The sequence below is a fragment of the Aspergillus melleus genome, assembly GCF_016097325.1.
Source record: "Aspergillus melleus strain CBS 546.65 chromosome Unknown contig2, whole genome shotgun sequence".
Taxonomy (NCBI): domain Eukaryota; kingdom Fungi; phylum Ascomycota; class Eurotiomycetes; order Eurotiales; family Aspergillaceae; genus Aspergillus; species Aspergillus melleus.
The window spans coordinates 379,313-406,567 of record NW_025763371.1 but is presented as its reverse complement, the minus strand read 5'-3'; the positions used below and the strand labels follow the sequence as shown (position 1 = coordinate 406,567).

Sequence of the window (27,255 nt, the reverse complement as noted above, 5' to 3'; positions counted from 1 at the left end):
AGGCTAGCCGTTTCGGGTTAGGCAATTTGTAACATTACAGTATCTACGTTATCAGTTTACACCCAATGTATACCTAGTACGTACACCTCAGATACAAATACTTGGAAAAGAGCCCACTGGTAGGAGTCAATGACCTGAAACTGTCCAGTGGCTGAAACAGGCTACATCAATAAGCATAAGATATAACTACATACTGTACAGCGTGCTCCATTTTCAGAAGTCCTATTCCCCCCGTAGCTAATGCCATTCCAGAATTAAGAGCAGCAGCAAGAGTGCCTCCAGCTCTATCCCCTCCAATGCAAGCCATAGGCCGTATCGACCATGATGGGCGTTTTCCTTCGTTCCCTTTTATTCAAGTCATTCAGTCGTCAGGTGGCTATGAGGTGATCTCAAGCAGTGGATGCCTGGAAACGCAGAGGGACCACCCAGCGGTTCCCAAAGTCGATTCCATGTCGCCGGCGAGTACCGTATTTTCTCCATACAATCTGCGGTACACCTATATCTGCCACTGAAAGGTTCCAGGAGAGTCCTTCGCCCAAAACCAAAGCTTGCACCACGCCGGTCTTGGGTGCTCCAAGGCAGACAACAGATTTGGAATTGACGCATAGTCGACCCCCTTCCACGATAGTTACCTCACCTATCAAGAATTCCGTTAGCAAAAAGAAGGATAAAAGTTGGTTTATCACCATTGTTTTGCGGGTTCTTACCACTAGAAGCCGATAGCCCCGAAGGCACATCGACAGAAAGAACCTCGAGATTGCTTCGATTGGTCCAGGAAATCATTTCGAAAGCAGTGGCCTGATCGTCGGTACGCAGGTCGTCAAAGGCTATGTGAACGCCAAACAAGGCATCCACTACCAAGTCCGGGCTGAAATCCGAGGTTGACAGTCGAGCCGACAAGTCTTCCCATCTCAGCACTCGCCCACCGATCTTCTTGAAGACGTCGAGCTGTTTACGACAGCTCTCCAACAGCTCATTTTCATGCTCAATTCCAAGCATGCATGCAGTTACACGGTGGCCTCTGTTGCGGAGATGGCGAGCGGCAGAAATTGCTCTTGCCCCAGTGCGATGATTGCCCGTGAGAACCAAGATCGTAGGCGCAGCTGCGTCATTCGTAAGGAGGCCAACAGCAGCTTCTGCGATGCCTCTTCCAGCATTTTCCGTGATCATATCTTCGGTTAAACCGAGTTCCGTAACGGCAATTTGCTCGACCTCAAGGGTCTGTAAAGGGCTCACAGTCGGGCAACTTCTGTTGGTTGTAGTAAGACGCAAGGAAACACCTGAAGCACCAGGCCCGCCTATCGGAGATGCTGAAACGGGGGTTTTATTCGGGCGTGGACTTGTAGTGCGAGAAGAACTGAGTTGACCACGTCCGATAGTATTGAGTTGTGGCGGAACGAGCGGCTGACCCAGCAAAGCACTGCCCTTTCGAGAAGTTTGTCCTCGTGCCTTTGACAACTCACGTCCCGAGTAGGTTCCACTGCTCAGTTTTGCATCACTAGGCTCGTGTTCACTTGCTTCGTTTTCACTTTCTTGAGGGCTGTCCAGGACGTTCTCCGTCCAGTGCAGGTTCTTGCCACCATTGGTGCCTGGCTTTGGGACCCTTCTATTGAAGCTGACCAATCGAGCTTCGTCTGCCGTTGTGTCATCGTTCCTAATTTCTTCAAACACCCTCCGCTTATCGAACTTCGAAAGGTTGCTCTGGAAATCGAACTCCCCCAATTCTTGGATGTCAGTGGCATCTTCTGTCGCCCATCCGCTGGGGTCTTCGACGTAGGAGCCGCGGTTCTTCTTCTTGCGACGCCGTCCATTGAGAGTTCCCTCTTTCTCTGCGTGCGGTTGTGGAGAGTTAATCAGGTGCGGGTCAGATGGTTCAACGAAGGCAGTTTGACGCCAGCCTCGAGTCTTCGGGTTCGTGTTCGAGGCCCCATCGTGCTCATTGACCGCGTTCGGATATCCTCCCTGTCGAGTCTTCTTCTGCCCGGTTCGTCGACTGCGCTTTGCCGCATATTGACTCGGTGTTTGCAGCGGTGTCAATTCGTCTCTCGAACCATAGACAGATTCGCGACGCTCCTCCACCTGTGGTATGCCTCCACTGCCGGTCTTGCCGTCCACATTTAACTCCAAGCTGCTGAATGGTTCCGTCAATACCGCAGCTGGTTGAGCGTGTGCGACTTGAGGTGGACGAGGCTGCTGCACGGTTGGTTCGTTCGGCAAGCTGGGCTGAAGCGGTCGATTCTCCGGTTCAAGAGTGCGACTAATTGGTTTGGAGGGAGGTTTGGAGAAGCTCAGGATAGCGGGGTCAACGAACTGCTGTTGCGTCGCGGGTGCAGCCTGGGTTGTGCTTCGGTCTCCTTTGGCTGCAGGCAGATTTTGCGATTGACCCTTGACGGCAGATCCGAGAGAAAGGTCCGCGATGTCGGTCGCATCGATAAAATAGCTAGGGAGCACTTGGTGATTCCACGACAGTTTCACTAAAAATTTACTGATTAGAGGGGCGCTGCGTTGAGTGACGCCAAGCCGGATTTTCATGCTTACCATTTCGCAGCATCAAGCGCTGGCCTATGACATCGGCCACTTCTCCCTGGACGGTTGCATCCGGCGGTGCTTTCAGGGTCACGAGAACATTGTAGCCAATAAATTGGGACGCCATGATGAACAACGGTGCATCGAAATCAAGTGGTCAACATCGGATGCTCATCCTATGAGGTTGGGAAAGGGGAAAGGGCGAGAAGCGAGGTAGAGGGGAGGACAGGACTCGTCTTGTGTCGCAAAAGTGAATTGTCAGCTTTCAATGGAAAGACAGAAAGAGTGCAGCTGCAGCTTCCGCTCCCGTCACGTGTGATACCGCCTATCGATAAGATCTGTTCATGTGGGGCGGCCTTAGCGCCTGAGGTGCACCTGCTACTACGAAACTAAAGATTATCGGAGAATTCAGTTTCTTGGACTACTGACTATACTCTTATCATCTCCTATTCACTCTTCTGAGATCTCCGGTGAATATATGTGCCAATTCATAAAATATGGACAGAAAAGCGTGACTGGACTATTGACTGACCAAGCATCAAGTTCTGGATAGAAAGATATATATCAGACTAGAAAGTCTATCCGAGAACTGATTTTGAAGGAAGGCAGAACATTGACGGCGTACACCATACCAGATCTCGTTCAACCAGCATGTGTGATATACTTAATAAAGAAGCCTAAGTGACAAAAGGGGTCTCGATACCAACCCAGTCCGACACTCCCCATGTCACGCAGCTCAATTTCAATTGCAGATAACTCTAGCTGAGCTCCTTTATCAGAAGTCAGACCCTCACCACCTAGTTATTGCACAACAGACATCAATTTAACTACAAATTTCACTCAGTGATTTCGTCGTACCCCTTCACTTCCTCAGGATATACCGCACTAGCATTGAGATATAGTTTCTTGGTTGGTTATCTGTGATACAATATAGATAGAAACTTGGCGACATTGAAATCCAGACCTGTCTGAAATAATTATACCCTCCAGGCTTCTTGCGCATTCTGAATCAAGGCTTTGGGGAAGCTATTCTATGCCCCTTCAATCCTTTGCAGTACACCTGCGTCCAAATCCAGCGGCTGCGCCAACCACTCGACAAGTAAAAATTAAGATGAATTTCGAAGTTGGATGTGGATCTCAAGTGAGTTCAAAACGTTGCGATTCTCAAGAGAAACTTCAATTCTGATATTCTATGCAACACAAAGCAAATGTATAACTTTGGGCCACAGAGAGCTAGACCCCGGCATGAGTCGACAGGGGGAGAAAAACACGGAAGATTGAGCCGACATTAGTCATGGCACGAAATTAGTTGGAATTTGAAGTTAGGACTTCGCGAAACATCCTTCAATCCCTCCAATCTGAACTGCATTGACGTTGCTGGTTCTATGGATGCGTCGTGCATAATTCCGAAAGTCAGGACTATGCAGGAATGGGCTGCATAAGACGAAGCACAAAGCACTGAATCAGCGGATCCACTTGGCCAATTCTGCTCTCCCAAAGGATTCCCCGAGAACAACTCCAGACCTTCTAAATGGCAGATGGTCGTTTATTCGTGGAGTTCCCAACTTCTCCCAGCGGTATAGCACAGCATCCAGGTTTGCACATCGCCTTACCTCGTGCATAAGCCGCAGTCATGCAACAAATCACCCGGGAACCACGGGCTAAGCTCTGGCTTTTTCGTTCCCCGTCTGGCCCGTCTGGGTCCATTGATGGTGGCTTCCATGGCTCAATTGCCTGTTCTTGCTGAGAATTATGGTGCACTCTCGTATCTTATGTGCATAATTACTACTGTTTTGATTAAACTTTGACCATCATCTAGGAACTGGGCTAATATCTCATCACATCCCGTCGTTGATTGGCTCAACCTGCCTGTGACTCGGCCCTGCAGGTGTTGCCACAGCGCGGCCGACTCCATACCGCGCGCTCTCCCCTGTCACATTGTCGTTCTCACCCTGGCGGATCGGTCCTCGCGGGATTTTATGCCGCCTGTTCTTGGATAGGGCTTTTATGAACCGTCTCTTCTCCCCGGTTTGCTCCAAACATAATATGCATAGATACCTATCAATCACTCTGGTAATGATGACGAATGACCAAGCGCCGCACACCGTCGGGCATAGAATAGATGAGATGGACCGGATTTTAGCGATAATAATGCACTCGAGGCTGACCGCGTCAAGCTGATGGTTGTTTTCTACCCTGTTATCCACCCTTAACTCCGTTGCTCATGGCTAGGTTTTTATAATGGATCTAGAGGCCCATTAGCCTCGTCCTGCAATCGATCCACTTTCTGACCTTTTAATAATGACTGGGTTGGGCACACGGAGTAGTCTCTTGTTTCCGTGGGTGCTTATCATGTTTGCTCTTCCCTGGTCTTCTGATTTAACCTAGCATACACTTTCTTTTCTTCATACCTTTCCTCTCTTTTTGTTTACATGCTGAGGCCCTATCCCTCCCTACCACAGCTTTGGTCACAGATTGCGAGGTAGGAGGCAATCTTGAAGCCCACACAGCAGTTCTGGAGCAATGGAACAGCCGCAGATTACAAGGATTCCTCACTGGAAGCTGCTCCTGGACCAGGGCATCGTCACCGATGAAATTGCCAATTACCCTTACCCAGGAAGTGGCACTGAAGAGGACCCGTACCTGGTCTCATGGCTTCCTAATGACCCTCGTAACCCAATGACCTTTCCAGAGTACAAAAAATGGATGTATACGCTTGCCGTGTCCATCTCAACCTTGGCGGTTGCCCTGGTCTCGTCTGCCTATTCCGGCGGTGTCGCCGAGATCATGGCAGATTTTCATATCGGAACTGAGGTAGCAACTCTAGGTATATCGTATGTGGATCTCAGCAGCCTTTTCAAAAGGTTGAGTGGTTGAATGCTAACCCCTATCCCCATGTATAGGCTTTTCGTCTTAGGGTTTGCCATCGGACCTCTGCTATGGGCTCCCCTCAGTGAACTGTTTGGCCGTCAATATCTCTTCACCATAAGCTATTGCGGTCTGACTATCTTCAATGCGGCCGCTACAGGCGCGAAGAATCCCGAGTCTTTAATCATCTTTCGATTCTTTGCGGGCTGTTTCGGATCGTCACCACTGACCAATGCCGGTGGTATTATCGCGGACATGTTCTCCGCGCGCCACCGTGGACTGGCAATGAGTCTTTTCGCTTCTGCTCCTTTCATGGGCCCTGTTATTGGACCTATTGTTGGAGGGTTCCTCGGTGAAAGCGCAGGCTGGAAGTGGGTCATGGGCCTTCTAGCAGCCTTTTCTGGCACTGTCTGGATCGCTTGCAGTCTTTTTGTTCCCGAAACCTATGGACCAGTACTTCTACGAAGAAGAGCGGCTCGCTTATCATCACTGCATGGGAAGGTCTATCTGTCTCAGCTTGATGCAAAGCAGGGCGGAATTCCATCGCTTTCACAGGCATTCAAAACCTCCCTCTCTCGCCCCTGGATCCTTCTCTTTAAGGAACCGATAGTTTTGCTCTTGTCCATCTACATGGCCATCATCTACGGCACACTGTACATGCTTTTCGCGGCGTTCCCCATCGTGTATCAACAGAATCGTGGCTGGAGCCAAGGTATCTCCGGCCTTGCCTTCCTAGGTATTCTAATCGGGATGCTCTGCGCGCTCGCCTTCACCATATACGACAACAAGCGATATATCGACGTCCAAGCTAAACACAACGGTTTCGCCCCTCCGGAAGCCCGTCTTCCTCCCTGCATGATCGCATCGATCGCCGTCCCAGTCGGTCTCTTCTGGTTCGCCTGGACCAACTACCCCAGCATCCACTGGCTCGCCAGTATAGCCGCCGGCGCGCCCTTCGGTTTCGGAATGGTCCTCCTCTTCCTGAGTGTCATGAACTACCTCATCGACTCGTACACCATCTTCGCCGCCTCCGTCCTCGCCGCCAACTCCGTCCTCCGGTCCATTTTCGGCGCCGTCTTCCCCCTCTTCACCACCTACATGTACGCCGACCTCGGAATCCACTGGGCCTCCAGCATCCCGGCCTTCCTCGCCCTCGCCTGTGTTCCCTTCCCCTTCCTCTTCTACAAATACGGCGCCGCGATCCGCCAGCGCTGCAAATTCGCCGCGCAATCAGACGCCTTCATGCGCCAGATGATGGAAGGCGCTGCTGCCGCGGCCACTCAAAAGCCAAACACAACCCAGCCACCTGCGCGCGCCGAGAATGAGGCTTCTCCGGTCGCAGACGAGAAGGACATCGAGCTTGGGCGCCAAAATTCCACCTCTGACTCGAACCCTAATACCCTCAACCATTCGTCGAACTCGAACGTCGACGAACTCCCGTCTGAGCCTGTTCGACGCAGTCGTACTTTCTCGTTGCATTCGAGGCGCGCAAGTACCGTTGATTCGAAGCCTGCGTATGAGGAGAACCCCTATGATATTGATCGGGTGCATACGCGGGAATCGTTCAAGTAGATCTAGCATTCAACTGATACTGGTGAGGGGTTGGGAGGTGTAAAATCGGGTTATATCAGTCCCAGGTTGAGTCGAAAAAGCTCTTGAGTCGTGGGGTATGTGTGTTTCATAGATCATAATAGATTGCTTTGGTTTGTTCTGAGGGAGTCAAGTTTGGTTGAGTTCCTCGCCACTTGTTGGTTTGTTCTTTTAAATTTTTCTGTTTTTTTTCCTTTTCTACTACATGGATCTTAATACTTTTCTGGCTTGAGCTTGCTCTCCCCCGTCTTCATTGAATATCTTCACTTCTTGTGTTTAATTTGGAATATACATTTACTGCTGCATTGCATCGCTCTCCATCCTATGTATAGATATCCCATTTAAGATTTATCATAAATATGAATGATATTGAACAAATTCATCTTCGTGTTCACAACACAAGATCAATTACAATGTGTATCTCGACGAGCGGGGGGAAAGGTAGTGTGCCAGCATCAACCTACAGATGATATCAATACCTGGCTATTTAGGTAGTAAAATGCAACAAGTCAAACGCCGTGTAGACTTGGAAAGGCTGATTTCAAACATGAAAGCGTAATGAAGATCCCGAAAACTTCGAAAGGAAAAAGGCCTATTTATCCCTCTATCTATAATCCATATAGTTCTTCGAGATATTCTTCTTCGTCGGAGTCTCCAAACTCATTGGTGACTCGTCCAGGTGGAGGTCCATTGTTATTATTGGTGTTGGCATTGCCCTTCGGCTTGATCACCTCGGTGATGCTCACCAGGTTAGAATAGAATTCCGTGACCTTGGGGTGAACCATGACCTTGCGCGGTTCGAAGCGTGTAACTTGGAGACCCTCTTTGCTGGTGGCACGACTGAGCGCAACGTATGCCTGTCCTCGTTCGAAGACTCGGCCGAGATCGACCTTGACCCGCTGGAGAGTTTGGCCTTGAGCTTTGTGAATGGAGAGAGCCCACGCGAGGATGAGTGGGACTTGTTGGCGCTGGGCCTGGATTTCACCGTTGGGCAGCTCGATCTTCCAGGCTTCAGGCTGGCAGAGCAGATGTCGCTCGCTTCCATCAGGTTGCACGAAGCACACCAGAGGCCATTTCTTGGTGACGGCGATTCCACCGGCGCCGTCTTTGTGGATCATGCTTTTGAGCTTCTTGCGGGCGTGGATTGCATTCTCGTCGTCACTCCCGCCCCCTGGCTCTCCGGAGAAGTCGGCCTCGTTCTCTCGGTAGTAGTCGAATGTTGCTTCGTCCATGAATGCAACGACACGTCCAATGGACCCGTTCACTAGTGTTTCTTCCATGTTTTTGATAAGCATTACCTGGGCGCCTTTCTTGAGGTGGATCACAGGTGGGGCCATGCAGTTCTGTAGCAGTTTTTCACGATATTCAGGTTCTTTGATCGTTCCTGAATCTTGTGCAGTGAAGGTCATCAGCTCGCCTGAGAGTCTCTGCATTCTAGCACCATTGGCGCTTTCTACTTCTTGGCGAGTAGGAAATCTAAACAAAAAGTTCAAGTCAGTATTGAAGGCATTAGCATTTTTTGGAAGGTTCCCTTACAACTCTGTAGCCTCGAGGGAATCGTGAAAGTCGAGGGGTCGGGCGAGAGACTTGAAAATATTGATGGACTGAGGACTTAGTTTGCCTAGTCGCATCTCATTCAGCATCCCAGCAAACTCGGGGTCAGCCTGACGAAAGACTGTGGTCAACAGAATCGTGTGCTGGATGGAAGTGTTCCAAGTGGCGGCTGCAAAGGCAAATTTTGCGTCTCGACTATTCTTCTCAGGCACTGGGGGCAGCTGGAAGAAGTCACCGGTTACGACAAGCTGGATGCCCCCGAACGGCCGGCCATTATTTCTGATTTTACGGGCGATGTCCTCCAGCTTATCAAAAAGATCCCCATCAACCATAGATACCTCATCGATAATCAGGACCTTTGTGCGCAGCCAACGATTCTTGGCTTTGGGATTTCTCTTGATCTGCAAATAGTATTAGCATAACCCGAGGTTCAATGGGGACGAGGTGTTTGCGACCTTCTTAACAAGCTCAGGAACTTGCTCTTTACCCAACCCAATACCCGCGAAACTGTGTAGAGTGACTCCCTCAATGTTACAGGCAGCAAGCCCCGTGGAAGCAGTAACAGCCACTCGATCCGGCTCCCTCCGATATTTATCCCGCAGTTTTTTGATGATTTCCCTCATGAGCACGGATTTACCAGTACCAGCGGAACCGGTGAAGAACATGCTCTTCCCACCTTGGACCACAGCGTCAAGTACATGACGCTGCTCATCACTGAGGAATAGCGACGCGAGCTTCGACTTTGGCTTGTGTTTCGTCTCTCCCTTCTGGCTCTTCTTAGCCTGCCGACGAAGCTCTTTTTGTTCCTCCTTGATGGCACTAGCGGTCTTGTTCCATGGTGCTGTAGTCTTTGGCTTTGGGCGCACGGGAGTTTCTGGCTTTTTGTATACGGGAGGCTCGGGCGCTGGCTCTTCGTTTCTCAGCCACGGTAGGGTTCGACGGTTGGCGGGGTTCTGAAAATGAGACGGAGGTGATGAGGACCAAGGGTATTGTATGCTGCTCGACGGTGCGACCTGCTCATCAGGAAGAGGTGGTAGTTCTGGGTACTTGACATCCAACGAATCATCACTAAGTGTGATAATCTCCGACTTCTTTGGTGCGGCGCTCTGTCTCGAGGTGTCATTCATCTTGGGTATAACATTTGAACTCGACGTTCCATTCGTCTCCTGCACTTGAGCACTGGGCCGAACAATTTTGGGCGGGGGGATGAACGGATCTGGCTCCTCGAAATCCAAGTCATCGTCGTCATCAAAGTCATTTTCATCAAAATATACCGCACTAGTATGCAACGATCCCAATCCACTCTGTCCGGCACTCGTCATCTCGATCTTTCGCTTGACACCTTGCGATTGTGCAGGTGTGGGCAGCGATTGGCTGTTTGCATTGGTGTTGAACAGAGTTGATTGGAGGGACTTTGTGGTGGGTGGCCCCGTGTGCTCCTGCACAGCCTTCTTGAACATCGCAGCTTCCTCTGTTATCTGTGAATGAGATGCTGAATGCCGCGGAACAACTTGCGTTATCAGTGAAACTCCATGCAATGAGTATTGGTCGCGCGAGAAAGGTAATTTGATGAATTCTCACAATGTACAGAAGCTGTATAGTAGACTATTAGTTTCAACCAATAGTTAGATATACTCACTCTTCAGAGCCCACTGCATCAGGTCTTGATGCGCCGGAAGATTTCGCGAAGCTGTCGCGTCCCTCCGGCAGATGAAGATACGCGCCGCCTATCACACGTGACTCCGATAAGGGCTAGATTCCGGGGCGCGATCAATAAGTGGCGTCAGCATGTCAACATGCGTGAACAAACACAAAGCAAGAAGTATTGACTCAGATTTATAACTCATCTTGGTTTCTATATCAATGGCATTAAGCCTGTCGGTATATAGAGAGAAAGGTTGCTGATCCCTCTCAGGGCAGTCCGCCCACTCGTATCGAGGTATGCAGTCACGTGACCGTGTTCCGCGGACACGCGCCGGCCAATGCCGCATCGGAATTATCCAAGCAGACAATCCAGCACGGCGCATGAGAGGAAAGGCCCGACTCTGTCAATCATGAAGTATGGCAGAGAAAGCAACTACAAGTAAGTCAACTTGCTGGCTTCGGTAACCACTCTTGGATTACTGATTGAAAATTAGACAAAGAGCATCCTCTCGCGGGGATTGTCCTTTGCTTTACCTCCATTCTACCGGAGCAGAGGGTGAGTTATCATACCTTGTTTTTCTTTTGTTCTTTGCCGAAATATGGACCTGTAACTGACTGATGCATGGTGCTTTGTTAGACTGAGTTAGCGACCATTGCAGGTCAGATGGGAGCAACTCACAAGTACGACCTCACATCCGACGTTACCCATCTGATCGTCGGCGAAACAAATACCGCGAAATATAAATTCGTTGCGCGAGAACGAGCGGACGTCACCGTTTTGAAACCGGAATGGATTGAAGCAGTACGACAATCATGGATGGAGGGAGGAGATACCGACATTCGAGCCCTCGAGCTTGAACATCGACTCCCAACCTTTGCGGGGTTGGCTATATGTATAACGGGTTTCGAAGACAGTGAGTGGACCTGTCGCATGCTCGTTGATCGATCAATCAAAGAAACTCACAAGTGCTGTCCTAGTGACCTTCCGAAACCACATCCAGAGCACGACGAATGCGAACGGGGCCGAATTCAAGAAGGATCTCACGAAGAGTGTGACGCACCTGATCGCGCGCAACACCGACGGCCAGAAATACAAATTCGCAACGCAATGGAATATAAAGGTCGTCACCATGAAATGGTTCAATGAGAGCTTGGAGCGTGGAATGGTCTTGGAAGAGACTCTGTATCATCCCCTCCTGCCAGAGGAGCAACAGGGTGCTGGAGCCTGGAATCGCTCGATACCTACAGTCAAAGCAAAAGCCCCGGAAAACGAAAATCCGCCGAACCATCGGCCTCGGAAATTGCGTCGCGTTGCCAGTGCGAAGTTGGGTGATCAGAATGAAGGGATCTGGGGCGATATTGTCGGCATGGGCAGCCAACCGAAAGAAGGAAGCCAGAAACTCACAAGACGTGAATCAATAGTCCAGGAAGCCAGGTCGTTCGCTAGTGAGACGACATTTGCAGAACCCCAAGGGTCTCGTCAGCAGTCTACCGAGGCAACGAACAGCCGCGATGGTTTTCTGCACGATTGTTTCTTCTTCGTTTACGGGTTCTCCTCTAAACAGGTACGTATAACCAAACTTGGTTTCTTACAATAGCTCATCCTCCAACAGACAAATGTATTGCGCCATCATCTTTCGTTTAATGGTGCGCAATTGGTGGATTCCATGAGCGAGTTTTCTCGGCCAGATATTCCAAAGAAAGGCTCCGGCCTCTATATCATTGTTTCGCATAAGATACCTTCCAGTCAAATTCCCTCTACGGACGATTTAGCATTCGATTGTGAGATCGTGACAGACATGTGGCTAGAAAGATGCCTTGACGCCAAAGCATTGGTACCTCCAGAATCACACGTCGCAAACTCACCGGTTCGACGATTTCCCATTCCAGGTAGGTTCTCCGGCTTGAACATCTCCACCCAGTATCTAATGAAAATAGGCTTTCACGAGACGAGAGTCTGTTCTACTGGATTTTCTCGCATCGATCTTCTCCACCTATCCAAACTTGTTAACTTGATCGGTAGGTCATAGGCTATCGCTGAAACTATCTTATCTGACTTCTCAGGTGCATCATACAACGAGTACTTGACGCCAAGTGCATCAGTACTAGTCTGCAATGACCCCAATGCCGTCAACCAGGACAAGCTTCGCCATACCTCTGAATGGGGAGTGCCGGCGGTGACTGCCGACTGGCTCTGGAACTCCATTCGCAGGGAACAGAAACAATCTTTCGATCCATATCTTATTCGAAGACCAAGCTCTCAAAAGCCTACTTCTCAGAGCACCAAAGGCCTCGAAATGCGCGCTAGCTCGCGTCCCGAAAAACGACCACTCGAGAATCCCAATGACAGAAACAAAGTCGAAGATTCCCCTACGAAGGCCCAAAAGACCGGTTTGATCCAATCGCCGGACAGCCGTGGCACTCCATCTGATCGACGCTCAAACTCTTTGCAAGAGAATATCCCACACAAGTCGAAACAAGACATTTCACAGAAGCCCTCATCTGAGCCGCAACCCCAACCGAAGTCGAAACTACCCTCACCCTCAAAGAACCATAACCACCGTTCATCCGCCAAATCCCAACCCCCAAGCGAACCAACTACCACCTCCGCCGACCTCGCCACCGTCAGCGGCTTCCTTAAACAAGCCCGTGAAGCCAACTCCCGCTCCAACTCCGACCCAACAGAGCAACAGCAGCAGCATCCCAACAATCGCCGCAAGCGCAAACCCCTCCTCGGGCGTGCAACCTCAAATACCTCCTCCGCCCGCACCAACGCCCTCGACCAACACCAGCAGCAGCAGCGCGGTTTCTCGCGCGCCAGCTCCATCGACACCCTCAACGAAGACGGCTGCGGCAGTGCCATCGAAAGCATCAACACGGACAACGGTATCCCCTCTCTCGCAAATAGCGGCCGCTTCGAATACGCCGAAGACGAACAGCATCTATATCGCGAGGAAAAGAACGAGCCTGAGTCGCCACCCATGACGCAGTTGCACTACGAAGATCCTGATGCGCTCGCCATGCGCGAGAAGTTCCTTTCCCATGCAGGGAAGTTGGCCGATAAAGCCTCCTCTTCTTCTTTGCAGAATAAGACCCAGGATCAGAACCTGGTTTTGGGGGAGGTGAAGGATCTAGAGAATGCGGGGTGGGGGACTGGGAGGCGCACGAGGAATGCTAATAAGGTGTTGAAGGATTTGTAGGTTGGGGATGTTGTGCCTGGGGTTAATTTGCGTTTATCCCCCTGGTTTGTGGTTTGTGCGTGTGTTGATTGATGTTGGTTACTCATCATGTCTACTTCTACGTTTAATGGATTGCATGGCGAGGCGTCGGTCGTTGGTATCCGTCTCATCACAATTTGGCTCTCTCTTATCTTATGAATTTCGTTTTTGGTTCTTTGTCAAGGATCATAAGATTCCTTGTAGACTGTTGTCACAATCATCTAGCGTAAGCAATTTATGAAAAGAAACAAAACTGCAATTGAGCTCACATATTTAATCGCTATGGATACTTTTAAAGCCAAGAAAGAGGTTAGAGAATGAAACCTATTGCAGAATAGGATTATAGATAGCATTACTAGCGAACACCAACGCGCGCCATGTGGGATATCGAATTATTGAAGAAGCTGAATACATCGTGCACAACCTTGAGAGCATAGAGTATAATCAAGGAAGCCAGTGGATGGAGAACAACCTCATGATAAAAGTAAAGAAACAACAAAAGGAGGAAGGAGAAAGTGAAATCCGACTGGAGGATGTTGAATAAGGTGGTGGGGATGAAGGAAGGGGATTGAATAATACAGTATGGGAATAAAGAGAAAGGACAGAACAAATTGCAACCCACCAATCGAGTCAAAACAGCACAATTCTTCGTACAGCATCGTCGTCATCGTTTTTTTAGTTGGTACAACTCATAGCCCATGAGCCGCCATGCCACCGGGCAATGGGGCATCAAGATCTATCGAGTCAACAGACGTTCTGTTCTCGCCACTTTCGCGGAAGAGGTTGACGAAGTATTTGCTTGCGGTTTCACTCTCGTGCTTCGTCTTGCTGACTTCCTGCTTGCGTCGTCCGAGATCCTCGATGCCCTGTGCAAGGCTGGTTTGGAGGTTACCGGCAGGAAGGCGCAGAATGCGGCGGACTTCTGATGAGATGCGGTTGGCATTGGAGTGCACGTAGTCCATTTCAGAGAGGGTAGCGGCAAGTTTGCGAGAAAGACGAGGAGGCAGGGTGGATGGGATCTGGGAGACCATGTATGCGGCGGTCAAAAGGGCTGTGGGAGTTAGCTGATGCTTGTCAAGAAAGACATAATAGATCGGGAAGAACACTCACCAGCAGCAATAACGCCGGGGAAGAACAGACGTCGCACATTGTTGGGGCCGAGGATCTTCACAGCACTGAACATGCTATCGACCCAACTGATACCGCCCAAAGCTCTACCTCCAACCACAGTCAACGCTGTCATGGCCATGCCCGTTCCGGCCACCTTCTCCTGTCGCTCCCAGAGGCCAGCGATATCGAAGAAATCCAACAGCTCGACTTCCGTGTCCACCTGTCTGGCAAACGTATGACGGCGACCGCGACGGAACATCATATCTGCGCGGAATTGGAGGGGAGCAAATTTATCTTCCCCGACATGCAGGAGACCGATGTTCTGAATAAAGCCAACTCCCTTCACGGTCCGGTCACGTGCATAGTCCTCGCAGTTCGAGACGGATGATGCAATTTGCTCGAGCATGGCCACCTTCAGATCCTCGGCATATTGGAACGCAGAAAGGAAGCCGGGGTATTCGACACCAAGGTCGGCATCGGATACACGAGCGATAGTGTCGGAAAGAGTCGTGCGGGTGTGGTTATAAACGTCGTCACAGGAGTCATCGATGCATTTATCGACCTGAACGTCAAGCTCAATCTTCTTCTTCTTGCCATCCTCGAAGGCCGGCTCAAGCTCCGCGAGTTCTTCTGTAACACGCTTAAGTTCAGCTTGAGCAACATCACGATTGACCGCGGCTAAAGAATTCAGGTCCGCAAGCAAATTGAGAAGGTAAGTCCTGGCGGGAGCGAGTTTCGACCGGGAGCGCTTCTCCAGAACGAACCGTCGCAGTGAGCTCTCCAGATTTTCGAAGTCCTGGATCTTCTGCTTCTCTTTGCCTTTGTCCTTTCCTTTTCCTTTGTGATCGTTTGAATCGTCATCATCATCATGCGGATCTGAGTCTCCCCCGCCACCGCCACCGCCGGAACTTTCAACGGACATCGGAGGTGCAACTGGGACGGCATTGCTGGAGACGAAGTGGACGAGTTCCGCAGCTTCCTTGTAAGTACGAGGGCTAAGTTTGTTGATTTGATCCAGGATCATCCGTTCACATCGTTGCTTGTCCCGAATCTGATCAAAGCCGTTGACTACCATGAACATGTAAGCCTTCTCATGCGCAGCGTTGTGAATGAAGTCCTTGGCGGAGAGCGTAAAGTGGTTTGCGGCAGAAACCACGAAGACGACGACGTCAATCTCTTCCTGTCGAGCGAAAACCGCCGTGGTTTTCAGGGAGTCCGAATTCAAGCCAGGAGCGTCAATCAAAGCAATATCAACCACTCCGTTGTTTAACAGAGACTCATCGATGGTCCGCACATCCTTCACGTAAACCTTGCACTGCATGTAGTGTGAGTTGTCGATCACAATGTTCTCCAGCTCTTTCAGGGGGTAGACATCGTATGTGCTCTCGTCGTTGCGGTTGTACTGTTTTTCCTTGTGAACCGCATGCACCTCCTCCAGCCCGCTGTTCTCTCGGGCGTCTAGTACTTCGCAGAAGATACTGGTGCAGGGTTGCTGATCTTCCGGAAGAACCTTGCGTCGCAGCAAAGCATTGCAGAAAGTCGACTTTCCTGCGTTCAGGTCACCCGTAATCAGGACCTTACTCGACGTATCCTCGATTCTGTCGCGCAGCGAAAGAAGGTGTTTGACACTTTGGCTAATCTTTCCGTCCAAGAGAGACGCGATAGACGACTTTTCCAAGGAATGCACAAGCTCAGCCTGAGACAAAGCTCCCAGCTTCAGATCCAACTTCAAGATCGAGAACTCTTGCGCAATCTGTGGGCTCATCAACCTCGGCTCGGGGGTGGTGCGACGCTCCGCGGTGGAACTGGATTCGGCCAAATCGTCGTTGATGGGCATAGTCGCTGCGCGCCTCATTCCGGGTCGGGGGTCCTCCGATTCATCAGGATTCAAGCCGAACGACTGTGTGTGCTGCAACGCGGGCCGAGAGGGATCGGGGTGCTGAACGGAAGGGTAATGGGCCGGCCACTGGCGATTCATATTCTGGAGTTCCTTCAGGGTTTCGATAGTGCGCGAGATCGCTCGACCGAGCTTTGTCCTGTTTTGGTTGCTGCGAACGCCTTTAGCATCTCAAGTCGCGTCTTCGGTGTTGGAAAAACCATACTATTGTAACTGATGAACATGACTCGCCACCACCTGTCTCTCATGTTCCGCTATCGTCCCAGACCGTCAGTATGCGCCAAAACGAGCCTCAACCCGCCATATCCTTGGATACAAAAAAGGACTCACCGGCCTCACTGAAATACGCCGGGGCATGCATCGGAGTTGGTCGGTCCTCAAATAACTCCGGTCTTAATCTACTGCCACCATTGCCGTCGATGGCGCTGCCACTCGCGATGCTGCCACCATAGCCAGAATCCTCGTCCAGCGAAGCCATCAAGCGCGAGGCGCTCTCCGAAGTCGAACCATTACCGACGGTCATATACGCGGGCGGGGCGTTCGGAAGGGGAGGGTTCTGCGAAGACTCGTCCGGAGCGTGTCTAGACGATCCCTCGCCGGCCGAGGAACCGCCCATGCCGGGAAAATACTCCTGACTCATGACGAAAAGGGGGTGGTTTGCATGAGAGTCCGAATCGATGGACGGAGAAATTATGAAGAGAGAGAGAGCTCGGAGGCGAAATGGCAGTATGGAAACGTTTAAAGGCGGAAACTTGTTTTTTTGGTTCGGAGAAAGTCGAAGATCTGCTTACGTCATCTAATTTTCGCCCGAAAGGGGTTTGGTGGCTGCATGTGACTCGCCCTAATCGCGGCGTATCGATCGTCTGGGTGGGCTGAGCTTGATGTCACCGCCGCTGGGGGCCTCATCGCTGTGGACACTTCGAGCTTAGGTGCTTGCTTTCTGCTTTATATGATTGTCGGGTTGTTCTATTGCTGCCATCATGAATGTAAGTTATCGCTTGGGTTTGTCCCTACTGTCACGTCAACTAACATTACCCCTCTAGATCGTCGAGTGGGCATTCGGAAAGCGCATGACGCCCGCTGAGCGTCTGCGCAAACATCAAAGGGCGCTGGACAGGACGCAGCGTGAACTGGACCGCGAACGGGTCAAGTTAGAGAACCAAGAAAAGAAGCTGGTCTCGGATATCAAGAAGAGTGCCAAAAATGGTCAAATCGGTGCCTGCAAGATCCAGGCGAAGGACCTGGTTCGGACGAGAAGGTACGCTGTCTACAAATCAATGATGGACACCTGTTTGTCTAGTTGTATCTAACGAGCCTTGTCCCGCTCAGGTATATCCAGAAATTCTACCAAATGCGAACGCAGCTACAGGCTATTTCCCTTCGGATTCAGGTACGAATATTCGCCACTCTTCCGCGCAATCACATGCTGACCTGCCTTTCTTCTGTACAGACCGTGCGAAGCAACGAGCAGATGATGCAGTCTATGAAAGGTGCAACCATGCTACTCGGCAGCATGAACCGACAGATGAACCTTCCTGCGCTCCAAAGAATTGCCATGGAATTTGAACGCGAAAACGACGTTATGGATCAACGACAAGAGATGATGGACGACGCAATCGACGAAGCCACTGGAATAGAAGGGGAGGAGGAGGAAGGAGAAGACATTGTCAAGGAAGTCTTGGACGAGATCGGTGTCGACCTGAACCAAGCGGTATGTCTTCTCTTGGCATTCCGTGAGCTATGCTTTGGTACTGACTTTTCACAGCTGGGCGAGACTCCAACGGATATACAAAAGACGGCAGTTGCAGAGAACCGGGTCGCTCAACCGGTCGGTGCTGGAGGTGGACCTACTACAAGCGATGATGACTTGCAAGCAAGGCTTGACAGCCTCCGTCGATGATCTTCAACATCTGTTTCGTTTTGTTTGTTTTCCCTCGGTTCTGCCCTTAGTATTTCCACATTACCTTTACGAGAGGGGAAGATCAAGCGTGTTTCTTTGCATCAACCAAACCAGACATACTGGGGCCGACTGTTGTCACTGACACAGGCCCTTCAATAGTTTGGCTCTTCCGTACTATCCCACTACGAAATGAACGCTCTAACGCCATGGTATTTTATGATAGGCAAGTTTATAGATGAAATTACAATCAAAGAACGGATGACCCCTGTGACATCGTGAAACAGACCCTTTGGATTGTTGATAGATTCCGACTTCCTCGATTGAGATCTTTACCACGAGGACTCGCGAAGTAGGACATCGCAATCACCCAAGACATAAGACTCATATCGATTTCGATGTTGCTTCTGTTGTGCAGTATGAATCCACCGGATCGCTCACTGAGACCCAGTAGGCCAGCCAACTAACGCTCAGATCAACTCTCTGAGAACATGGATGTATGGTTCTTCGGGCTCCGCGGACATCAACAGTGGCGTCGGCGTCCGGGAAGGGATTAGCGTGGAATAAACCGTTTGCCATGCCCTAACTAAAGAAATACTATTCAATACTGCTATATAGAACACGGAGCTGAAAAGCATTTCAAGTGCTTCAAAAGACTTTTTCTCTCATCCTACCCTGTTTCTAAACGAAAGGAAAAAGAAGAAAAGAAAAGCGATAAAAGATGAATGACAGTGATTCCCCATCTGGTCCGCTGCCAATATGCTCGAATACCATCGATGAGAAGGGTCTCAGTACATGCGAGGGCCAAGGACAAGTGGAACAAGCCTCAGAATTTCCAGATGGCGGATGGCGAGCGTGGAGCGTGGTGCTGGGTTCCTGGTGCGCAATGGTTCCTTCGTTTGGGCTTTTGAACACGATGGGCGTCCTTGAAGCGTGGTTGGCAAATGATCAGTTAAAGGGCTATTCTAAGGCATCTATTGGTTGGATATTCGGAGTGTATTCATTCTTTCTATATTTTGGGAGTGTCCAAGTCGGTATGCGTGTCCCAGGTCTCTCATATAAACCAAACGGCTATGGCTGATGTGAAGCAGGACCAGTTTTTGATGCTTACGGTCTCAAACCACTGCTTGTCCCAGGATGTATTGGGCTTATTGGCTCACTGATGGTTTTTAGTGTAGCTACAGGTTCGCTATATGAAAAGCCACCATCCTGCTCGCTACGGTCATGCTAATACCGACTTCTACCAGAATACTATCAATTTATGCTCGGGTTCAGCGTCCTCGGCGGAATCTCCTCATCAATGGTCTTCACCCCCAGCGTGGCCTGTCTGACACACTGGTTTCATCGCCGCCGGGCCCTAGCAACCGGAATCGCAGCAACAGCGGGCGGATGCGGAGGCATCATCTTCCCCATTCTAATCTATAACCTCACCGAAGCGGTCGGGTTCCCCTGGGCCATCCGAATCACCGGTTTCATCTGCGCCTTCTTCTGCGTTCTGTGCATCCTCTTCCTGAAGACCAGACTGCCCCCGAAAAAGCTCGGCGGAGGTAAAATCGACTTTCGCGTCCTACGCGAGGCCCCATTCGCGTTACTCACCGTCGCTATTTTCCTAATCGACTTCGCCCTCCTCATACCCCTCACCTACTTGACCTCGTACGCCCAATCCCATGGCATGGAGGAAGGCCTCGCATACCAGGTTGTTTCCATCCTCAACGCAGCCTCGATCCTGGGTCGTGTCCTCCCGGGCTACGCCGCAGACCGGTATGGACGGTTTAACGTCATGATCATCACAACTTTCGGATGTACAGTCTTTACACTTGCATTGTGGCTGTCCGCTGGGTCCAATACAGCCGCTATCGTGGCATATGCCGTTCTATTCGGGTTCTGGAGCGGCTCGGCGATTAGTCTTGCGCCTGTTTGTGTGGCGCAGATCTCGACGACGGAGGACTTTGGGAAGCGATATGGGACCACGTATTCTTTGGTTAGTGTGGGTGCACTGTTTGCTATACCTATTGCTGGGGAGATCATGAAAGCGCAGAGTGCCCCGGGGAAGAAAGAAAATTATTCGGGGCTGATTGTGTTTTGTGGGTTGATTTATGGGTTTGCTTGCTTGTTTTTTGTGTTGGCGAGGGGGGTTAAAATTGGTTGGAGAGTTGGGACGATATTCTAATGGGTTGTTTAGATGGCGGTGGAGGGTGGTGTGTTTGTTGAATGGGGTGTATGCATGTATACGCAAAGTATGAAAATCAGAACAATCCATCGTATGCTATAAAAGCACATATTCCTAAGGTATACAGTAGAACAACCCAACCGGTGCAGACTTTTGGTTTGCGACTAAGGCCTAGAAGGTCATCTTACCAAGATATCTCTTGCTCCTTATGGGTACTTGACTATACAACAATATTGTAGTGCTTTCAGTCGAGAAAGTATAAAAATACAAGGCCTCAATGGGAGATGGCATAATTTATATTGTCTAAGAAGTACTCGGGGAGAAACAATATCTCGGCTCAACTCTAATGAGAAGAGGTGATCTTCTCCACACCGCCCATGTTTTCTGGTCTGATATCCAGCTGTCAATGTCTATTCCAGAACTGATATCAAAATGGGACAGTAGCTTGCATATAAAGATGCGTATTATATAATATGCCATGCTGATTATAGTCAGCGTACGTGGGTTTATTGTAGGGGTAAGAGTACACACTCTTGGCCAATACAGGCTTTCTTGCCCATTGAAAATGGCTGAAACGCAGCTGTTTCATCATCCGAGTAGAGACTCGAATTGTGCAGCCACCTGTCAGGGATGTATTTGTCTGGCTCGGAAAAGTATGTGCCTGAATTCATGGAGGAGAAGAGAGACACGTAAACTCGCGTGCCACCAGGAACCCATTTACCTGCAATGAGTGCACCCCCAGGGCGTACCTTGCGTGGCATTATCTCAGGAATAGGCGGATACTTTCTTAATGTCTCCTTGATGCATGCATCTAGATAAACGAGGTTCTGAGCATCCTTCATCGATATGAATTTGCGGTCGGGTATGTTTGAACGCACTTCTTCTGTCAGACGTTTTAGGGCATCAGGCGTCTTCAAAAGTTGGGCTACAAGGCCACTAAGAGCCGAAGACGATGTTTCGGTGCCTGCTAGCATAAAGAAGGGAGCATTTATGATGACCTCATCCTTAGATAGGCTGGCTCCTTCAGATTGCAACACAAATGTAATTAGATCAGGATCATGGGCGTCTTCTTGAAGTCTTCGGCTCAGTATGTCATCAGTGAAGGCGAAGTATAGTCTGCGTTGTCTCTCCATGATAGCCGGAAAGAGAGATTTGAATATGGTTTTGACCAGAGGAAATTCAGCAATCGAGGCAGCAGTTACAGAAGCTCGAATCCAGGCAGCTTGGCTTCTGGCCCATTGAACATGGGCCGAACGCTCGAGTAGCTGGAGTGACTGGCCAAATTGCAGATGACCCATCAGATCAAACAATGCAAAAGAAAACAACTCATTGATATCGAGACTTGTCTGTTTTGAGTCCCGAATTTCCTGCACAAGGAGATCTGAATATCTGTTAAAGAGGGGCTCGAAGTTCTCCAAACTTTGTCTCGAAAAGAATTGGGCATAGGCACGGCGCAGTCTCGTATGGCTTGCTTCGTCGGCCGTCATTATTGTGGATTTATCACCCTCAAAAGCCGTATAGAATATATGATCATTTTCCAGATTTTCCTTCGATTCAGCTCGTCCGTAGATGTCATTAAGTGCGTGTCGGCTCATGTAGCTCAGCTCGTTTGGAGCAACACGGACAACAGGACCATACTTTTGATGAAGACTTTGCAGCCAGACAGTTTTCCTTCCTGTGATCGTGAAATAGGTAATTAAAGCTCTGCTGGTGGCGGCCGATAGGGGCCCTGGATAAGTCTTCAGTGGATGCCAAAGCGCATTGTAGATTGATTTTAAACCGCTAAACTAGAAGTTCGGGATAAGCATCATTGCCACAGAAATACTTAAGCGCAAGGTATACACACGATTCCTAGAAGAATAACAATCTTCATCATTGGCTCAAGTGGCACTAGGCTCGCCAGACTTCCAATCATCTTTGCTAGCAAGTCGGCATACGTAAAGTCTTTAGGGTGAGGTAAATTAAATCTTCGTTTTGAGCCGTTGTTCTAGAAAAGAAAGAATCGTGTCCTTGGTCCTGGCACTATAGTTCGAAGGTATGGACCGGCAGAGGTAGTGTATCTGTCAATTAAATAGGTAGCCCAAGTAGAAAATTGATGTTGACGAAAGAAGTTCTCACTGAGTGGAAACCATCTTCTGGGCCGAGGGTTCATAACCAAACTACATGCATATGCTCTAAACAGGCAGAGGCCTCAACATTACGTTTGTATACATTTCCCATCCTATTATTGGGGCTAAGAGAAGTGATCTTCGTCTGTATGATTGACAAATAGCATTAGTTGTCGGATGTTATTGGTGTATAAGAAGGTGGTCTGACACAATATCCTCGTCAACGGTTATGCATTAAGGTGATCCTCTGGCTTGTAATTTGAAGTCGATATCAAGGCAGATAACCCATAAACTGGGCACAAGAATGTGATTACGCAAGGAGGAAATCTTTGATATCTGCAAGGGGCTGAACGAATGACGCTGAACACTGCCACGTAAATGGGATGGTCACATACACCGTACGTAGTTGGTGTGACATGAATGCGAATACCTTATTTAGGAAACGTACGAGAAGGGGGAGGGCTGGGTAGATCTTCCCCCCCCCCCTCAAAGGTGCCAGATATGCATGCTAGTACACCAAGGTGTTGGCCACTAGACCTACAATAGATGGGTCTGCCGGGGAGCGTGCCTGTTAGGTACAACCAAACACGCGAAAGTCCACCATCTCATACTTGTTCAGTTTATGTTGTGTAATCCAAATTTTTCTACCTGATTTTCTCCAGTGGCCTTTAACATATGGGTTCATAACGCGCTGACTGTATTCTTTGAGGAAGATACAGAGGCAAATCGAACCATGAATCCGTAAGCTTGTACTATAAATGATACACTGAGACGGCGCTAGGCTATGACTGACACTATGTAACTAGATCAACACATATTGCAGTGATGGTGCGGATGGGGCGTAGGCCTTCAATATCATAACACTACGATCAGACACATACGTGGCTATTACCGAAACGTAAGGTTGTCCACTCCTCAAGAATGTAGGCGAACAAGAGATACCATTGCGTAGTTACTGCAGGATGCAGGAAGTATACACTACAAGATACAGAGGAGGCATGGATTATCACTCAAGACTCGCCACTCTCTGCCACCCATGCAATATCCCAAATTCATTCAGTTGTCGCCATCAAAAGACGTTTTCTATAAAGACTCACAAGGAGCTGATTTTGGATCTGACTGCTCAGCACATCTTGATACCTCCTATAGTCGAGACCACCATAGCCATTACGAGGCGCCAGATATATATCCGTTATAAAAAATGAGTGCAGGTTCAGGTATTAAAATACCATTTGAGGTAGCCATTAACCCAGACCTTGATCGCGCGAGAGCACAGCATTTTCAATGGATTGAAAATGCCGGGTTGATACCTGACACCGAAGCGCGGAAAGTGTACGAGGCCACTGATTTCCCTCGCCTTGTTGCATACACTTACCCATCAGCGTGTGCACCCCAGCTAGACCTCATCACAAATCTGATAGGCTGGTCCTTCATTCTGGACGATTCGCTGGACAAACCAGGTATCCTCAAAGCGTCGCCGAAGAACACCGCGGACGCTTTAAGCAGCTATCGTGAGGTTCTCTATGGGCGTACTTCCGAGACACCTGGCGTTCCTTTGGTGACAGCTTGGAGAGAATTTCTGCGGTGCGTTCATGAACGATCATCTGAGGCCTTGAAGGTTCGACACCGCACACATTGGGAGAATTTATTCGATGGGTTTCAGCAAGAAGCAGAGAATAACGCCAGTGGATCTGTTCCGGAATTCACAGAATATCTGGAGCTGCGACGAGCTGCCGGTGGGGTCGAGATCTGCCTTGACTGGGCTGAAGCGATTGGCGATTTTGAGGTCCCCAGCAGCGTTCACAAGGACCCCAATTTCCTCCAACTCCGAGAAGATGCTGATGACGTAGTCAGCATGACCAATGACATTTTCTCGGTTCGAAAAGAATACAAAGGTGGCAATACCGACAATGTGGTGTTTGTGCTTGCAAAACAGAAGCAGTGCACGTGGGAGCAAGCCATAGAAATCGCCCAGGGGCTCATCACAGAAACTGTGGCCCATTTTCAAAGTACCGAGGCCGAATTTCTTCGAAGTGCCTGCTTTATCAGTCTCACCCCGCAAGATCGGCTGGATACTTTCAAATTCCTCGATGCAATGAAACACTGGATGCGGGGGAGTCTCGAATGGCATCTAAACAGCCCACGGTACAAATAAGTGCCATTACAGCATGGTGTGCTTTGTTCCATGTTGTAGAAGCAGAAACCGGGATTCCCAAATATGCGGCGAGTCTTTATATGTATTTCTGTCCTGCAGCGCAATAATAGATTGTCACTCAAAATGTCCTCATCAGACCTTCGCCTTGCCCTAAATCCGCAAGAGTGTACTGCAAACTGTAATCCCCCAGTTTAAGAGGGACGACAATGAGATACAGTGGACGAATATAGGCGAGTATATTATAACCCACATAAGCAGTTACCCGGCTCCTGCACGTTGGGCAGCCCATTCTTATATCACATGATAGAACGTAACAGCCTAGGGATATACACCCGTCATCCTTTGGGCCAATTTTAGGCCACCCACAGGTTTTCTTCCCAATCAAAACCAGTCTCCTTCATCTTCGACAAACTCTCCACTTTCCGAAGCGTCCAGGAGTTCCTTGACCGTCCACGGTTTGTACGTGTAGCCCGGTACCGAGTTCGTATTCTTAAATGGCATACCCTTGACGAGGTGCTCCGCACATGCGTCGTAGTTCTCGTATGCGTACTGCTCAGGGTCGTGGTGTAGTAGCCAGTCGCCAACCATTTTGCCCATTATCTTCGGGTTCTTGATCACGGCATCCCAGTCGGTGTTGTGGTATACCTCGCGATTCTTGAATCCCATTTTCTGTGCGCAAGTGACTCGCTCGAACCTACTATCGTGTCAGCTCCTGTAATCCTTACTTTCATACCTCCGCCTACGCAAAATTGGGTGTGGTATCAAGGCCCTTTGGCGGTCACATACCTCAAGTGGTTATGCACTTTCGTTGCCAGCGACACGTTCTCCTTCCCAGCAATACGCAAGCACGCTGCCAGAGAATACGCATCCTCCATAGCCATAGTCCCGCCACTCGCTGATGTCGGCAGAAATGGATGTGCGGCGTCACCGATCTGGACGACGCGGCCGCGAGGTGACGCCCATTGGGGCTGAGGGTTACGCCACATGAGCTTCCAGTCAAGGACGGTGTGGTTGGGCGTCGCCTTGATAATCTCGGTCACGAACGGTTCCCAGCCACGGCCTTGAGGGCCTTGTCGATCGATGTGGTTTTCTCCCAGTCTTCTTCCGCATTGCTGTCATGTTCCTGTGTACGGTGTGAGGTTAGAATGCAACTGTGTAGCACAGACTTTGACACGCAAGGAGACATACCCTGCGAGTGAGTAGCCAGCAAATATCGTCCCCATACTTGCAAGTCACGATATGTGCCCCCGGGCCGGCATGTAGGAATGCCCGGTCTTTGAAACCTTCAAGCTCCGCCGCAATGACCGGGTTTTCGAGGGCCGGTGCCACGGGGAACGTGACGCGATAAAGCACGAATCCTGAACTGACAGGAGACTCTTTGTTGCCAGTCACCAAGGCCCATGATTTGGAGCCGACTCCATCGGCAGCCACCACTACGTCGGCCGTGAGACGGCGTCCATCAGACAGGACCACACCACCATGGTCACCTGCTTCGAAGAATTCCGAAGCTGTCGCAGAGAACTCGAGTGGGATGCCGAGCTGCTCGACATACTCAAAGAGAACGTTATGTAGCTTCGCTCGGTAGATTGCCAGAGATGGGTTGTTTGGGTCACCGATGGGGAAGGTTCCGATCAGAGTCCCGTCGAACTTTTTCATGGTGGCCACCGGTGCAGCTGCCTCTTGGCTTGCCCGCTCCATGAAGCCCGGCCATTTCTTTGGGGTATGGAGGGCAGAGCTTGTGATCACAATTGCTTCGCCTATGCCAAGCGTCAATACACAAGGTCACCTAGCTAGTACGTGCAACATGATGGCGGTGGTCCATCTTCTAGCGAATTGTGTCAAGGTTGGAACAGATCAAAGACGGTGCTCACCTGCAGTCTCTCCCCGGACTCGTCGTTCGATAACGCGGACGTTGTGTCCCTTCCGATAAGCCTCAATAGCGAAGCTCAAACCCGCAATGCCACCCCCGACAACAAGAACAGAGATTCCGGTGTCTTGTTCTCGTTCCATGATTGCGTGTGCACCCATCGAGGAAGATGTGGCCATCTAACTTGGACCTTTTGCTGGTGAATAATGTTTTGTGTTGTTCACGCGTTGGATTGTACATCCCAAATAGCCCATAGCTAAGTGCATTGAGAGGTAGGCTTTATACTAGTCGATACTTCAGGTAGGTACTTCTTCGTTCACCAAACTCGGGATTGACATTGCTGCCGTACCCGCTGACTCAGTGACTTGGCTCTTTTAGATGACTGGAATTATCAGGAGATTCTGTCTCATGTCAATCATTTACTATATTTGATATAAGCTTGTCTTAGCTTGTTGAACGGATTCAAGGGTTTCGGATCCATTCGTAGTATATTGCAGCACTACCACACCGTATTTGGTATTTATCTGGAGTATGTTCGCGCGCTACCACGAAGGACCACGAAAAGTCTCCACTGTGTTCCGGAGCTTGTCTGCATAAATGCCGCTGTGGGGGATTCAAACAAACGTGAAGAAACCCTCAGCAAATGAAAAT

General features: G+C 49.8%; 9 protein-coding genes across 10 annotated transcripts; 5 read left to right on the top strand and 4 right to left on the bottom strand.

The window, feature by feature from the left end:
- Window positions 1-25: 25 nt before the first annotated feature.
- Window positions 26-2,803, bottom strand: EDC3. Of its 2 annotated transcripts, XM_046084628.1 has the most exons (3): window positions 2,539-2,803; window positions 708-2,474; window positions 26-637 (listed from the first exon to the last, which is right to left on the bottom strand). In XM_046084628.1, the coding sequence occupies exons 1-3, from the start codon at window positions 2,651-2,653 to the stop codon at window positions 390-392; spliced, it is 2,130 nt and encodes a 709-aa protein (XP_045940591.1). In that variant the 5' UTR covers window positions 2,654-2,803; the 3' UTR covers window positions 26-389. The 2 variants fall into 2 exon arrangements, with proteins under 2 accessions (XP_045940591.1, XP_045940592.1); XM_046084629.1 differs by having other exon boundaries at window positions 26-2,474.
- A 2,246-nt stretch (window positions 2,804-5,049) lies between these two features.
- Window positions 5,050-6,966, top strand: LDX57_002990 (MFS transporter; the record flags this gene model as incomplete). Its single annotated transcript, XM_046084627.1, has 2 exons — window positions 5,050-5,360; window positions 5,430-6,966. The coding sequence occupies 2 exons, from the start codon at window positions 5,050-5,052 to the stop codon at window positions 6,964-6,966; spliced, it is 1,848 nt and encodes a 615-aa protein (XP_045940590.1).
- Window positions 6,967-10,599: 3,633 nt separating this feature from the next.
- Window positions 10,600-13,382, top strand: DPB11 (BRCT domain protein; the record flags this gene model as incomplete). Its single annotated transcript, XM_046084626.1, has 7 exons — window positions 10,600-10,621; window positions 10,677-10,738; window positions 10,820-11,096; window positions 11,161-11,747; window positions 11,796-12,072; window positions 12,121-12,201; window positions 12,247-13,382. The coding sequence occupies 7 exons, from the start codon at window positions 10,600-10,602 to the stop codon at window positions 13,380-13,382; spliced, it is 2,442 nt and encodes an 813-aa protein (XP_045940589.1).
- Window positions 13,383-14,089: 707 nt separating this feature from the next.
- On the bottom strand, window positions 14,090-17,047 carry FZO1 (mitofusin; the record flags this gene model as incomplete). Its single annotated transcript, XM_046084625.1, has 4 exons — window positions 14,090-14,451; window positions 14,511-16,558; window positions 16,613-16,661; window positions 16,738-17,047. 4 exons carry the CDS (start codon window positions 17,045-17,047, stop codon window positions 14,090-14,092), a joined length of 2,769 nt encoding a protein of 922 aa, XP_045940588.1.
- A 340-nt stretch (window positions 17,048-17,387) lies between these two features.
- Window positions 17,388-18,307, top strand: DID4 (ESCRT-III subunit protein DID4; the record flags this gene model as incomplete). The annotated part of the gene is made up of 5 exons (XM_046084624.1): window positions 17,388-17,393; window positions 17,451-17,665; window positions 17,737-17,797; window positions 17,858-18,118; window positions 18,173-18,307. The coding sequence occupies 5 exons, from the start codon at window positions 17,388-17,390 to the stop codon at window positions 18,305-18,307; spliced, it is 678 nt and encodes a 225-aa protein (XP_045940587.1).
- Window positions 18,308-19,565: 1,258 nt separating this feature from the next.
- On the top strand, window positions 19,566-20,474 carry LDX57_002986 (uncharacterized protein; the record flags this gene model as incomplete). Its single annotated transcript, XM_046084623.1, has 1 exon — window positions 19,566-20,474. One exon carries the CDS (start codon window positions 19,566-19,568, stop codon window positions 20,472-20,474), a length of 909 nt encoding a protein of 302 aa, XP_045940586.1.
- A 3,309-nt stretch (window positions 20,475-23,783) lies between these two features.
- On the top strand, window positions 23,784-24,737 carry LDX57_002985 (uncharacterized protein; the record flags this gene model as incomplete). The annotated part of the gene is made up of 1 exon (XM_046084622.1): window positions 23,784-24,737. The coding sequence occupies one exon, from the start codon at window positions 23,784-23,786 to the stop codon at window positions 24,735-24,737; it is 954 nt and encodes a 317-aa protein (XP_045940585.1).
- Window positions 24,738-25,118: 381 nt separating this feature from the next.
- On the bottom strand, window positions 25,119-25,723 carry LDX57_002984 (uncharacterized protein; the record flags this gene model as incomplete). Its single annotated transcript, XM_046084621.1, has 2 exons — window positions 25,119-25,431; window positions 25,524-25,723. The coding sequence occupies 2 exons, from the start codon at window positions 25,721-25,723 to the stop codon at window positions 25,119-25,121; spliced, it is 513 nt and encodes a 170-aa protein (XP_045940584.1).
- Window positions 25,724-25,773: 50 nt separating this feature from the next.
- Window positions 25,774-26,747, bottom strand: LDX57_002983 (FAD-dependent oxidoreductase; the record flags this gene model as incomplete). The annotated part of the gene is made up of 3 exons (XM_046084620.1): window positions 25,774-25,860; window positions 25,926-26,494; window positions 26,609-26,747. 3 exons carry the CDS (start codon window positions 26,745-26,747, stop codon window positions 25,774-25,776), a joined length of 795 nt encoding a protein of 264 aa, XP_045940583.1.
- Between the last annotated feature and the right edge of the window lie 508 nt (window positions 26,748-27,255).